The sequence below is a fragment of the Macaca mulatta genome, chromosome 4 (genome assembly GCF_049350105.2).
Source record: "Macaca mulatta isolate MMU2019108-1 chromosome 4, T2T-MMU8v2.0, whole genome shotgun sequence".
Classification (NCBI taxonomy): Eukaryota; Metazoa; Chordata; class Mammalia; order Primates; family Cercopithecidae; genus Macaca; species Macaca mulatta.
The window spans coordinates 5,068,496-5,082,897 of NC_133409.1; the positions used below are offsets into that span (position 1 = coordinate 5,068,496).

At 39.6% G+C, this 14,402-nt stretch overlaps 1 protein-coding gene across 10 annotated transcripts in view; it reads right to left on the reverse strand.

Moving 5' to 3' along the window:
- CEP43 (centrosomal protein 43) overlaps nt 1–14,402 on the reverse strand; it is a 44,498-nt gene that overhangs the window by 20,834 nt on the left and 9,262 nt on the right. For 6 of the 10 annotated variants that reach the window (XR_013416135.1, XR_013416136.1, XM_077999202.1 and 3 more), the window contains exons 6-7: nt 10,621–10,701; nt 7,935–7,994 (exon numbers count right to left, since the gene is read on the reverse strand). Coding sequence is in view for 8 of the 10 variants with exons in the window: in XM_077999202.1 (XP_077855328.1) it covers nt 7,935–7,994; nt 10,621–10,701 (141 nt within the window). In the remaining 2 variants the exon portion in view is untranslated. The remainder of the gene's footprint in view (nt 1–7,934; nt 7,995–10,620; nt 10,702–14,402) is intronic. The other 4 variants (XM_077999203.1, XM_028846980.2, XM_028846981.2 and 1 more) reach the window with 1 other exon arrangement.

A 14,402-nucleotide genomic window follows, 5' to 3' on the forward strand; every position in this document is an offset into this window, starting at 1 on the left:
TTGAGACAGAGTCTCGCTCTGTCACCCAGGCTAGAGTACAGTGGGGTGATCTGGGCTAAATGCGCTAACTGCAACCTCTGCCTGCCATGTTCAAGCAATTCTCCTGCCTCAGCCTCCTAAGTAGCTGGGATTTCAGGCGTGTGCTACTACGCTCGGCTAATTTTTGTATTTTTAGTAGAAATGGGGTTTCGACGTGTTGGCCCGGCTGGTCTCGAACTCCTGACCTCAAGTGATTCACTCGCCTTGGCCTCTCAAAGTGCTGGGATTATAGGTATGAGCCGTGAGCCACCGTGCCCGGCCCATATAATCTTAAGTAAATTAATTTCCTAGGCATGAGTTTCCTCAAGAATTGAACTAGATTCGTATTTTTCAGACCAAATTATATCTAGGAGTTAAGAAAGAAGGGATGGATGGCTGAGAAAGAATTAAAGAGTAGTAACTACTGAAGCATGGTGACCAAAGTTTGGGTTAGACATCATCAAACAAGATGCTCTTGAAGGATGGTTTCACTTTTCATATGGGTACAGACAGAATGCATTATGCATGTCTTATGATATACGTTTACATCTTTACACCAGGTAGAGGTCTTGACTAGTTGACAGTAGGCAAGATACATGCTGTGCAAATTTAGTGCCTTCTAGAGAGCTATACATTCCATTTTATTAATATAAATTAATGATTATAAAGAGATGTCTGAAAAAATAAATACCAAGTTATAATTTTAGACAACATATTTTCAAAGAGGCAGAAACTTTCAAAAATTTCCTAACAACTTTCTTGACGTTTTCCTGGTATTATCAAATATCGAAAAGTATGTAATTCACACCAGTTGTAATTTCTGATTTTTACATTAATAATGGATTTATTTAAAAGAATATGCATTTGGAAATAAATACCCTGATGTGACATTTAAACATATGTACAATGACAGAGCCTATGGCCATGACAGATTCCCCTTCTAAACACTCATGAGAAAGTACCAAAGAATAACTGGCATGAAAGAAACTGAAAAATGTAAATGTAAAGCAACATTATGAGAAACAATAATTATGCTGATTTCCCCAAGAATTCACACTGCCAACGTAACTTAAATCCACATAATGAACTATCTAATATCAAAGCTGAACAACTAATAGGTATCCATGATTATTTTTTGACAGGTTTGACCAATATTCCTGCTATGGACAGAAAGACCAGTTTTAGGAAGACAAGTTTTACAGAGAATTACTATATTACACAACACATACTTGTAAACATAACATAATTATTTTGTTTTAAAAATATAGTTCTCTTAATCCAGGAAGTAAAAATAAATTCTGAAACAATCTGCTTTGGAACTGCTCTCAAAATCAAGTTCTAAACCACACAGTAACATGTTACTGCTTTATAACTATGGCTCATTTTTGCCAAAAGATCATTACCCAGCTAGGTTATTAATGAATTCACTAAACTTAATTCCAAATAAACTTCACTACTTAAAAAATCTACACAGAGGAGAAATATTTGTCATCAACACATTTTGCAGATTAAAACCAAACTGAAAACGTTGAGAGTAGTTTCAATGGTTCCTCCAAGTATACAGCAGATGTATGCGTGTACACAGATGCTCAAACCACAAAAGGCCTTACCTGATAAACTGTCAAGTGAAAATATCACAAAGTTGAAAATGGGCACTTCATAGACATGATGAAGTGCAAAAACACAACATCCAAAAAATGTTGGACATTCATGACCATGTGGCTGACTGGAAGCCATGGCTCAAGGTCACTGCCCAGCCCCGAGAGAGAATCGTACCACCAATTACTGTCCTGGGAAAAGATCAAAACTCAATGCATGGTATCTACTTAATGTATATCACTTTTGTACCATCATAAAGTCGAAAAAGCATAAATCAAACCGTTGTAACATTGGGGACCATCTGTATACGTATGTATACCCTGGAATCTGCTTTAAAAACCCTTATCATGAGTTAAGACGAACTTATGTTATGTACATTAACTTCAGTTACTTGAGTTTTATATCACCTGGATTTAGCTAAGTTGAAGATTCAAAATGAAGCTAAATAACTAAGGTTAAGTATTGTTTAAAAACCAAGAAATAACAATTTAAAAAATACAAGGCCAGGCATGGCGGCTCACACCTGTAATCCCAGCACTTTGGGAGGCCGAGGCGGGCACGAGGTCAATAGATTGAGACCATCCTGGCCAACATGGTGAAACCCCGTCTCTACTAAAAAAAAAAAAAAAAAAAAAAAAATTAGCTGGGCATGGTGGCACACACCTGTATTCCCAGCTACTCAGGAGGCTGAGGCAGGAGAATCGCTTGAACCCAGGAGGCGGAGGCTGCAGTGAGCCGAGATCACACCACTGCACTCCATCCTGGTGACAGAGTGAGACTCCATCTCAAAAAAATAAATCAATAAAAATAAATAAATAAATAAAAAGTATATACACTGGCTGGGCCCGGTGGCTCATGCCTGTAGTCCCAGCACTTTAGGAGGCTGAGGTAGGCAGATCACAAGGTCAGGAAATCTGAAACCATCCTGGCCAACACAGTGAAACCCCGTCTCTACTAAAAATACAAAAATTAGCTGGGTGTGGTGGCACCTGCTGTAATCCCAGCTACTCAGGAGGCTGAGGCAGGAGAATCGCTTGAACCAGGAAGTTGGAGGTTGCAGTGAGCCGCGATTGCACCACTGCACTGCAGCCTGGCAACAGAGAGAGAATCCATCTCAAACACACACACACACACACACACACACACACACACACACACACATCATGGCAATGCCTTAGAATTCATTCTCTGGACAAGCACAGAAGTTATGGGTCAAACTGTATCCCACAAATGAAATACGTTGAAACCCCTAACTCCCAGTACTTCAGACTGTGACCTTATTTGGAAAGTGTCACTGCAGATGTATTTAGTTAAGATGAGCCCATTCAGGAGTAGGGTGGGCCTAGGTCCTAACCCAATGACTGGTATCCTTGTTAGGGGGAAGAGACACAGAGAAACACAGGGAGAAGTCCATGTGAAGATGGAGGCAAAGACTGCAGTAATCCATCTACAAGCCAAACAGCATGTGAGTCTAGCAGCCACCAGAGCTAGAACAGGAGACACGCCCCTCCTGGCACCTTGATTTCACATTTTTAAGCCTCTAGAACTGTGACACAATACATGTGTTGTTTTAAGCCACCCAATATTGGTACTTATAATTACATCAGCCCTAGGAAACAAATCAACTTATTTCTAACAAAAAACTAAAACAAGTTTTGTCTTTTCATAAAAGTGAAGGACCTATTGCACAGCACTACAATGGTCATTAAGTTCTCTTGGCTGGAGTTCAAGACTAATAATAAGCTCTATGGGAAATTACAGTGCAGCCATAAGAAAGCTTTAGTATATATTTAAATTACCCAACAGTACACTCATATAATAAAGAAGCCAATCATTTCTGGACTAACAAAAAGGCAGCACTACAGAAGTTTCACAGTGAAAAACCTTAATTTTTCAGTAGTCAAAAACTGAATTGTATCACCAGACTGTCTTAAGAACCTGAAAAAAAAAAAAAAAAGAATTTTTTCCAAACTGTTCATGTAGGAGAAACATCAGTCAAAGAAACACTATGGTGTTGCAAAAGTATTCAAAAAATTCATGCAATACAGTTGTCCCTCAGTACCCAGGACCCCTGCAGACACCAAAGTCTGAGGATGCTCAAGTCCCTCATATAAAATGCTATAGTATTTGCATATAGCCTACACACATCCTCCCATATGCTTTAAATCATCTCTAGATTACTTGTAACACCTAATAAATGTAATGTTATGTAGACAGTTGTATACCATTATTTTAAAATTTGTATTATTATTGGCCAGGTGCGGGGCCTCACACCTGTAATCCCAGCACTTTGGGAGGCCAGGGCAGGTGGATCACGAGGTCAGGAGATCGAGACCATCCTGGCTAACACAATGAAACCCCGTCTCTACTAAAAATACAAAAAATTAGCCGGGCGTGGTGGCGTGTGCCTGTAGTCCCAGCTACTCTGGAGGCTGAGGCAGGAGAATGGCGGGAACCCGGGAGACAGAGCTGGCAGCCAGCCGAGATCATGCCACTGCCCTCCAGTCTGGGCAACAGAGAGAGACTCCACCTCAAAAACAAAATAAATATAAATAAATAAATAAATAAATAAATAAATAAAATTTGTATTATTAACCATTTTCCATCTACACATGGTTGAATCTGCAGGTGTGAAAACAAAGCATGTGAAACCTGCAGATATGAGGACTGCCTGTATTTAATTCTCTTCCCCACCCATGCCTCTGTCTTCCACCTCCCTCCCTGCCAACGACAGCTTCTGATCCATGACTTACTAATGAATTATTTAGAGAAGTAATTTTACTACAGTTCTAACAGACATATATTTTGAAAGTTTAATTTGCTCACCTAGAAAAGTAAATACTGTAAAATTCCAGGACCACAAAACAAACCTTTTAAAAACTCAACTGCTTCTAGAGAAACTCTATCCTTTCCATCTATAAACAATCTGTAATTCCTACAGATCACAATAGAACCATGATTTTCTAGCTGTAGGAGTAAGACTTAAAGACGACCCTATAAATAGTTTTTCTACTTTCTACATCCTCAGCCCTCCCACCCTACCCAACCAGCAGCTCATGGAGTTCAGTTAACAAGTGGTGCCAAGATGTCAAGTCTAGAATCTCGAATGGTTAGGATTACAGAGCTGACCAGGCAGAAACGGAAGGGCTAAGTGTGGGAACATTCATGTATCCAAGAATCCATTCATTCAGGATGGTGTGGGAGTGTGATAGGGAATGATAACATCTGGTTTGGAAAATCCTGAGGTTGAGTGCCAAAGATACAAAAACATATGCCCCAAAACCTACATGTGATGTGAAAAAGCATCTCAATACATATGAGTTTTAAAACACCTGAAAACTGGGCCAGGCACGGTGGCTCATGCCTGTAATCCCAGCACTTTGGGAGGCTGAGGCAGGAGCATCACTTGAGACCCACAGTTGAGGATCAGAATGCGCAACCAGAGCAAGACCTCTGCCTCTACATAAAAACATTTTTTAAAAAATTAGCCAGGTGTGCTGGCATGCACCTGTTGTCCTAGCTACCCAAGAGGCTGAAGTGGGCACTTGACCCCAGGAGGACAAGACTGTGGTGAGCCACGATCACACCAATGCACTCCAGCCTAGGCAACAGAGTGAGACCTTGTCTCTAAAAAGAAAAAGACACCTGAAAACTATTTGTCAGAAGAAAGGATGATCTTCCATTTTACATTTAGTATAATGATAAAGAGCAACTAATTCTAAATATTAAAAACAAAAAAATATAAATCTTACTCAACATTTCCAAATGGCAAAAACCTAAGCTAGTAGGGCCTATCAAAAGTCTGCTATAATTTTCTGATACTTATTTTTTTTTTTCAAACAATTAGGATGTTTGGTACAACTAAATGGTATACATTGAGATAAATTATCACAGATGATACTTTGGAAGTCAACAAGTGTTAATATATATTTCAAAATTATTAATTCATTTAAAAATTGCCCTCCCATTTCATATTTATACTCCTTATATGCCAAATCTTTTATCTGTAACCTTTATTTTTATCTTTATTGTCTCTCAGCAACAACAAAAACTTCAGTTTTGCCCAAGTTACATCAGTTCAAAAACCCTACAAATCAATTCTAACTGTACATATTAATGATTTTTTAAAGTTTATTTATAATATGAATATAGCTTCCCTGAAGAAAGTGCCCAGGGTCTCTGAATGAACCACTAGTACTTGCCCCCTCCTGCATTCGAAAGTAACTGGACACATGCGACACTCCTGATCAGTGCTCCAGAGTTCCGGGAGCAGCGGTACCCTTGGCCCTCCTGCATCGCATGCCCAGTTCACGAATGCAGGACAGGCAGGGCTCCCATGATGGCTTTGCACACCTTGGGAGGCGCCACTCACCTACCATGTGGATGGCTCCATCTGGAGTCTTGCTGTGTACAGCCTCAACCACATGCAACATAGCATCTGGATAATTAAGATGTTGAGAATGTTAAGGCTGCTAGGAACTTACTGCATGCACAAGGCAAAGCAGAAAGGCAGGGAAACAAAGAGCTAAGGGCTTACCCATATAAGTAAGGCTGGCAATAGGCTACACAGGCTACAATACAGACTTCTCACAAGGCAGTTCAGAAACCAGATCAGAAATGTACAGGGAAAAAGATTTCCAAGTAATTGAGGAGGCATCCTGGCCTTCAGGAACGTAACAATGAAATAGAAGAGACCCAAATTATAGACTAAATCCTGGGATATGGGCCCATCTAGGTTCTTCAGTCCCCTCTCAAGTCAGGGCACACACTACACTCTGCCCAAAATACAGCAAAAGCAAAAGTCTGGCCCATCACAGTTATATCACATCACACAAGTGAAAACCACATCTCTTAATACGCCTAGGCTCTATGTATAAACTTCTTGAAAATGTTTAAGTTGTTTAAAACCCACAACAGCAATAAGATTATAAACGCTTAATACTATAAAATACGCTTTTAAATTTTAGAAAAGTCCAAGAAATTGATTTTTAAAATCTATTAAGAAGTTTTATATCTTACTTAAGATATGTCTCATCTCTCCAATTAAACTATAAACTCCTTAAGTGAGAACTGTTACATGTGTTGCCCAAAGCACTGACACACAATAACTTTCACTATGTAAATGTTAAAAAAAAAAAAACTTAATCATTATTTTAGAGCATCTTCTTGTTTAATAACGCATAAAGAACAGTATGAACAAAGAGAATACAATAGTAGGAATTTACCTTTGAAACTACTAGAACTAAAGCCAGCTAACACAACAGGTGGAATTTTTAAAAAGCTTTAATTTTGAAGATTTTCAACTTAGTGAAAATATCTATACATAACCGAAGTTCAACATAGGACTAATGAATCTCACAGAACTGAAAATTAAACATTTTGTCTTATCCTAAGGAGATGTAAAAACTGTACTGATAATGTTTCTAAAACTTCTAATATTTAAATTTCATAAGCAGCTAATCTACCAGATTAGTCAATTTTTGCGATCTTTAGGGGAGGAGGAAAAAGCAGCCAAGGCCTTGGTGGTATGCAGCACTGGCCCCCAGCAGTCTACTGTGAGCAGGGGCTCTGAATAAAGGGTCACGAAAGTGCAATTGTCTGAAAAATGACAGAACACAAAAATGTCTTGGAGGAAATAAGTTTAATTTTTAATTTATCAATGAGAACTTATCCAAAAAATAGTTTGATGTTCTATTTTCCTCAGATAAAAATCAATGTTAAAAATATGTGTTTAATCATCCATTCAAAAGAAAAATCCATATTTTCAACTTTTTTAATTGCCAACAAAACAGGAATTTTCAAAGTAAAACTGAGAGCATGGTTTTAAGATTCGACAGTATGATTTTCACCTGGATAAAAGCTGACAGTGAAATTTACTTTTTATTTCATGCCATCCTTACTGTTTTGTGTTTTTAGACAGAGTCTCACTCTGTCACTCATGCTAGAGTGCAATGGCACGATTTCAGCTCACTGCAACCTCGCTTCCTAGGTTAAAGCGATTCTCCTGCCTCAGCCTTCCGAGTAGCTGGGATTACAGGCATGTGCCACCACCACCGGCTAATTTTTGTATTTTAGTAGAGGCGGGGTTTCACCATGTTGGCCAGGATGGTCTCGAACTCCTGACCTTAAGTGATCCGCCCGCCTTGGCCTCCCAAAGTGCTGGGATTACAGGCGTTAGCCACCGTGCCCAGCCTCAAGTGACATTTCATAAGAAAACTGAGAACCCAACCTGACAGGAGCCCAGCACTCCAGGAGGCCCCAGAGTTGAGACCTGATGCCCACAGGCTGCTTTTCTCCTCTGCCCTCATGCGTGTTACCTTGTCACCAGCCTTCTGCCCGCTTGTCTTCTTCTTACCTTGTCCTTTATACCTTGGTATCTGAGCATGAGAATAAAATGAGATTTTACCACAAAATAGAAATCTTTAAAAATAAATTAACTCATTACCAAACAAAGATGCCTATTGAAAAATGTCTCAGAAGTGCAACATCTAGTGAATATGTTCTGTGAGGCCTGCTTTTTTGGTCCTTTCTTAACTCTATTCCTAAAGTGATCTACCTCATGTTTACTGTTTCCAATAATTACTAGGTCAAACACAGATACTGTAGCCTCCACCTGCTCAGCTTCTACTGGGTGGAGAATCACCTCTTTCATGCTACATTTTAGCAGCATACTAAATAAGCCTCACTTGAGTTCCTAGGAAACGTCCTTGAAGACTTGTCCTGACCTCATCTGATCTTTCTCAGGAGCACACAAAGCTGGTTCCTAAAGGTTGGGTGGACGCTACTCTTGGAGAGTTTCTAGCATTCCCCATGGGCCCTCAAGGCTGATTAGGTGCCAGTAGGAGGTAGCTAGCAAGAAGAGGGTAGGGAAAGTACTGGATCCCAAATCCAGGTCCTTTAGTACTACAGACATTGCATTTTACGTGTCAAAATAAGGGTTTATCTTTGAACAGATGCAACCCTACACAAGGACTATCTAGGGTGTTTCTGAAGAGGGTTTATGAGGCCAACTGAGAAATGGGGACTCAACTAAAATAACGGGATGGCAGCAGGAGAAGCAGAGACAGCTGTTAGGACAAACGCTATTCTCTAAAGCAGCCTCAGGACAGTCCCCGCTTCTCTGGAAAAACTCACAGCATCATTTCCTGACTGACCTAAAACACTGAGATTCTCATTTTAATTCTTAGATCTTAAAATGTATGTAGAGAGAATAAGAGTACGTAAAACAGACTTTACTATTTTACCCAGAAGACACACCCTATATGTAGAAGGTTAGGATTGCTAATTTGCTTTAAACACAGTAATAATTTGCTAAAAAGAGCTTCCAAATAGTCAAATGCTATAGGTACTGATAAGTATTTTGGAATATTCATTAATTTTAATTTTTCTAAAGCCAGATATTTTCATGAAAAGTAAAGCTTACTTACATAGGCTGTTTTATTTGCAATTAATTTAAAGAAATTTTAAAAACTTACTCATGACCTTATTCTGTCTTTGGGGTTATAGCTTCCTATGAGCATTTAGGAAAAAAAAAATTTTTTTTAAATGCCTTCCCAACACAAACTAGAAATCTCAGAAGGAGCAACTATAAACAATACAATAGTTGTTCCCTTGTTTAGAAATAAAGTATAAAATTCCTTTAGTTTTCCAAACTTAAATAAAAGGAGCAACAACATCAAAGAACAAGCAAAAAATAACAGCAATCGTTCAGCAATGTTCTGTGCCTAGACATTTAAAAAAGAAAGGAATCTTGTAGTATAATCACTACGTTCTGGAATTTCATCTATTTAAAAAGATGCAACTATATCTGAGAGTCGATCCACCACCATAAACCCACATGGGGGCCTCATCTTTTGGAATGGATTCCACAGCATCACTCTGTTCTTATGGGATGAAAATCAAAGGGAAAGTCAAAGAATACAAACCTGACCTGTCATGGACTGCAGGTTTGTGTAGTCCACAAACCGCTAGCTCCTATGTTGAAATCCTAACCCTCGATGTGATGGTATCAGAAGGTGGAGCCTTTGAGGGGTGAGCAGATCATGAGGGTGAAGCCTTTGTGAATGGGATTAGGGCCTTGACCCCAGAGAGCTCTCTCATCCTCTTTCCACCACATGAGGACACAACGAGAAGGCAGCTCTCTGCAACCTAGAAGAGGGACCTCACCAGACCTAACCACAGTGATGCCGTGATCTTGGACTTCCAGCCTCCAGAACTGTGAGAAAAAATGTGTTGTTTGTAAGCTGCCCAATCTATGGTACTTGGCAGCCTGAACAGACTAAGACAGACCCAAACCTATCCTTTGATAAGACCGCCTGGGACTACCAATTCAAGCTATACTCTTGAGAAAACAAATTTCCTGACAATCATCTTTCTATCCATTCCTACATATCCTGGATCTTAAATTCAAAGTGTACAGCTCATTTTTTTTCTTTATGCTTAACCTCTGAAATCAAGTCTTACTTTTAACAACTCATAAACACACAAACAGATGCACACATGCATACACACATAAATGTAACCAAAGTACATACATTTTCTTAGAAATTCTATCAAAACAGCCCATGTATATTAAAAACCATCATGATTTACAATTCTGAATCTCATCACCCATCTAGAAGTCTAAAATATTCATTCAATATTATATCCTGTAATATATATTCCTAGCTTAATATTCTCAAGCTAGGAATTTATAAATGAAAAGTAAGTAAATCCCCTTGTTAATAGGAGAAAAATGTCCAAAGTACCAAATAAATCCAAATATTCTGATTCTGTTACTTACCAGCACATTCCTTTCTACGATACAAATGTCAAACCACCACCAACAAAGCAAAAAAAAATTTTTTAAATGTGTACTTAATGGGAAAAAAGCATCTTCAAGAAACTAAAGAGCCCATGTGTTATAAAACAATACAACTTGTAACAAGAAAGACTAGAGAGAGAAGAGCAGAGCCCTCTGGAGATGAGTCCAGACATGACTTCTGGGTTCCGCAGCTCACTCACCTTACTTGGTGTTGTCTGTGCACTTGTTTTTCCCTCTGGTGACTTTGGTGGAGGATGTACATCAGATAGATCTAGTGCACCCTAAAATATTTTAGTTTAAAATTAAAATACATTTAAAAATAAAACACGAATATACCAACTATACTCCAATAGAATTTTAGCATTTAGAAATACTATACAATGTTGGTATTTTATTTCTTCTTTATTAAAGTAACCATTCTTTTTAGATTTTCCTCTAATTTTACCCCCTCAAAAACCTTCTACACATCCCTAGATTCTAATTACCTGCAAAATATTTCATTCGTTCACTTTGAACAGGATACTATCTCCACTGAAATCTGTCCCAGGTCTACCATTCCAGCATTTACTTCCTCACTTCCCTTCTCCCTATTCTCCAGACAAATAATATCCTGTAATTCTCTAAGATCTACTTTTTGCCCTCATTGAATTTGTTTCCCTACTTCATTTTATCTCAAGAAAAAATACTAAATAACAATTTTCATTAAAAATACTTTACCCCTTCAAATAGTAGTACACTCTTCCACTTTTCTACTTCCACACCTGTTCTAGCCCAGCTTCCACAGGAGTCATCTGTGTCTGCTGCCCAGTGCCCTGTCACCACAGGGTTCTGAGCACTGTGGTTAACGCAAAGGAGGAGGTTTTTAAAATGTTTCTTAAATGAAAATCACTTCCTACAATTCATCCACTACCAGCACAAGCTCTATGACACTGTGTACATATTAACTATTGGCTGTTTGTTACAAAAATCCTTTTATGACTGACAGTAACTTTTTAAATAGGAAAATGTGCTGCTCTTCATAACTTCAGTTCTCCCTCTTCAGTCCCACTATTTCTGGTGGTGATACTATCTTCTTCTAGGCTAAAATCCTTAAACTGGCCTTTGAGAGCTTTTCTTTTCTCATATTGCCTTCTATGACCCTGCCCCATGCCAAAATATTAGTTTACCAAGTCTTGTTGATTCTTAAAAGGTCATCTTAATCTATTCATTTTTTTTTCTTTCTTAATCTTTCTTTTTTTTTTGAAACAGGGTCTCAGTCACCCAGGCTGGAATGCAGTGGTGGATCTCGGCTCACTGCAATCTCCGCCTCCCAGATTCAAGTGGTCCTCCCACCTCAGCCTCTCAAGTAGCTGGGATTACAGGAATGTACCACCACATCCGACTTTTTTTTTTTTTTTTTTTTTGAGACGGAGTTTCATTCTTGTTGCCCAGGTTAGAGTGCAATGGCGAGATCTTGGCTCACTGCAACCTCCGACTGCCAGGTTCAAGCGAGTCTCTTGCCTCAGCCTCCCGAGTACCATGCCCAGCTAATTTCTTGTTTTATTTATTTATTTATTTATTTATTTATTTATTTATTTAGAGACAGTCTTGCTCTGTGGAGTGCAGTGGCGTGATCTCGGCTCACCACAACCTCCACCTCCCAGGTTCACGCAATTCTCCTGCCTCGCCCTCCCGAGGAGCTGGGACTACAGGTGCACGCCACCATGCCCAGCTAATTTCTGTATTTTTAGTAGAGACAGGGTTTCACTATGTTGGCCAGGCTGATCTCAAATGATCTGCCCGCCTCAGCCTCCCAAAGTGGGATTACAGGTGTGAGCCATCACACCTGGCCAATTTTTTTTGGATATTAGTAGAGATGGAGTTCCACCACGTTGGCCAGGCTGGTCTCGAACTCCTGACCTCAGGTGATCCACCCGTCTTGTCCTCCCAAAGCGCTGGGATTACAGGCATGAGTCACCGTGCCTGACATTAATTTTTATATTTTTAATAGAGACAGGGTTTCACCATGTTGGCCAGGCTGGTCTCAAACTCCCGGCCTCAAGTGATTCACCTGCGTCAGCCTCCCAAAGTACTGGAATTACAGGTGTGAGCCACCATGCCCAGCCTATATGTCCACTTATTTCTATTCTTACTGCTACCATTCTTGTCTAGATTTGCCTTCTTACGTGTTTCACCTCCTTCTAGTCTGCTAACTTCTCCATATTTTACCAATCCAACCTCTACAAATCTTCCAAATGGGTATTCCTGTTCAAATTTTCAAAGGCTTCCACTGACTGTGAACAGTATGTTAAAAATCACTATGCCGGCTGGGCGTGGTGGCTCACGCCTGTAATCCCAGCACTTTGGGACGCCGAGGCAGGCAGATCACATGGTCAGGAGATTGAGACCATCCTGGCTAACACAGTGAAACCCCATCTCTACTAAAAATACATAAAAAAAAAATTAGCCAGGTTTGATGGTGGCCGCCTATAGTCCCAGCTACTCAGGAGGCTGAGGCAGGAGAATGTCATGAACCTGGGAGGTGGAGCTGGCAGTGAGCCGAGATCACGCCGCTGCACTCCAGCCTGGGCAACAGAGCGAGACTCCGTCTCAAAAGAGAAAAAAAAAAGGCATAAGGCTAGAAAGAAAGGTTAAGGCCACATCACACAGAACATTTCATAAGGGCTGAAGAATCTGGGACTCCTGAGTCGGCAGCGCACAGCCACTACAATCGTACAGAAGAAAGGAACAGAGGAAGGGCTGAAGTTTAAAAATAATTCTGCAACAGTGAATGACAGACTGAAAGCATGAGAACCTTTAGGAAGAAATGATCCTGGACAGACATAAGGACCTACATGGTAGAGGTGCTGAAGGAGATGAAAATGATCTGAGGGGCTCAGAAAACAAGAAAGGGCTTTAATTACCTACGGCTGGGGAGCATCCAATAAAATCAAACCAAAGTCACATTAAAGCGGGTGGGGCACAGCAACCTAATTCTTGAGGTGGTTTAAATGCAGTTGTGGTAAAAAATCAGTAATTTAGTTCAGTGAACTTAACCTATAGCTAGTTTTCTATAGCCAAAGTCAAAAGCTAATAAAAGCTCTAATTTTTTATTTCATTATAAATGACAGGTTTTCTTCCAAAGTAATAGAAAACACTAATAAATAATGAAGAGCCAAAACATACATCTTTGAGGTCTCTATTTTAAATATTTTATCTATTTGTTTATATACATACACACAAACTATTAAAATTAAATACCCAGATATTAGGAAGGGAAAACTAGCAAAAAATGGAGATGAGATGCCCAACTTAGTGGTTCAGCAACTTGGGGGAGTAAAACAACTACCTTTTGAGGATACAGAATTCCTATCCTGGGTCTATTTGACAGAATCACAGCTACAAAAAAGTCAAGGCAAACTTGAGGGGAGGCCTCAAATCCACGAGTCAGAATGGAGTACTGAAGAACAGCGATTCTGTGTCCATTTTCACATCACACCCACTACACAGGAATGCTACTGGGTGTCATTTTCAGGTACACATCTTATCCAGCAGAGAAGAGAAAGCCCTCCAGCAATTACTCTTTCTTCCACAGCCTGTTACCAAAGCTACTGGATGCAAGGTGGAGAGTGAATCCTTCCTGACAGAGTAACTGAATCTAGAGCACATGTGAAAGTCGGCTCCTTGGGATGAAACCAAGGAGTCACAGGAATAGAATCAATGAAAACAGAAAAGTGAGCAGGAAGAACTAGAAGAGGGTTATTTGCAGGGAGTAAGGTGGGATTTGTTTTTGTCTTTATGTTTTTACTTTTTTAGAGGTAAAGAGAAGAAAGTAAGTTTTTCCACACAGGATTCGAATGTACTATTGGGTTATCCAGGGAGGTATGTTTTGTGAAGAGCTGGAAATTCTAGTTTGGAGCTAGGATAAAGGACTGAGCTGGACTTAGGCAGACTACACTGAACTTAAACAGTCATCCATACAATAACAAGAAACAGTAATACT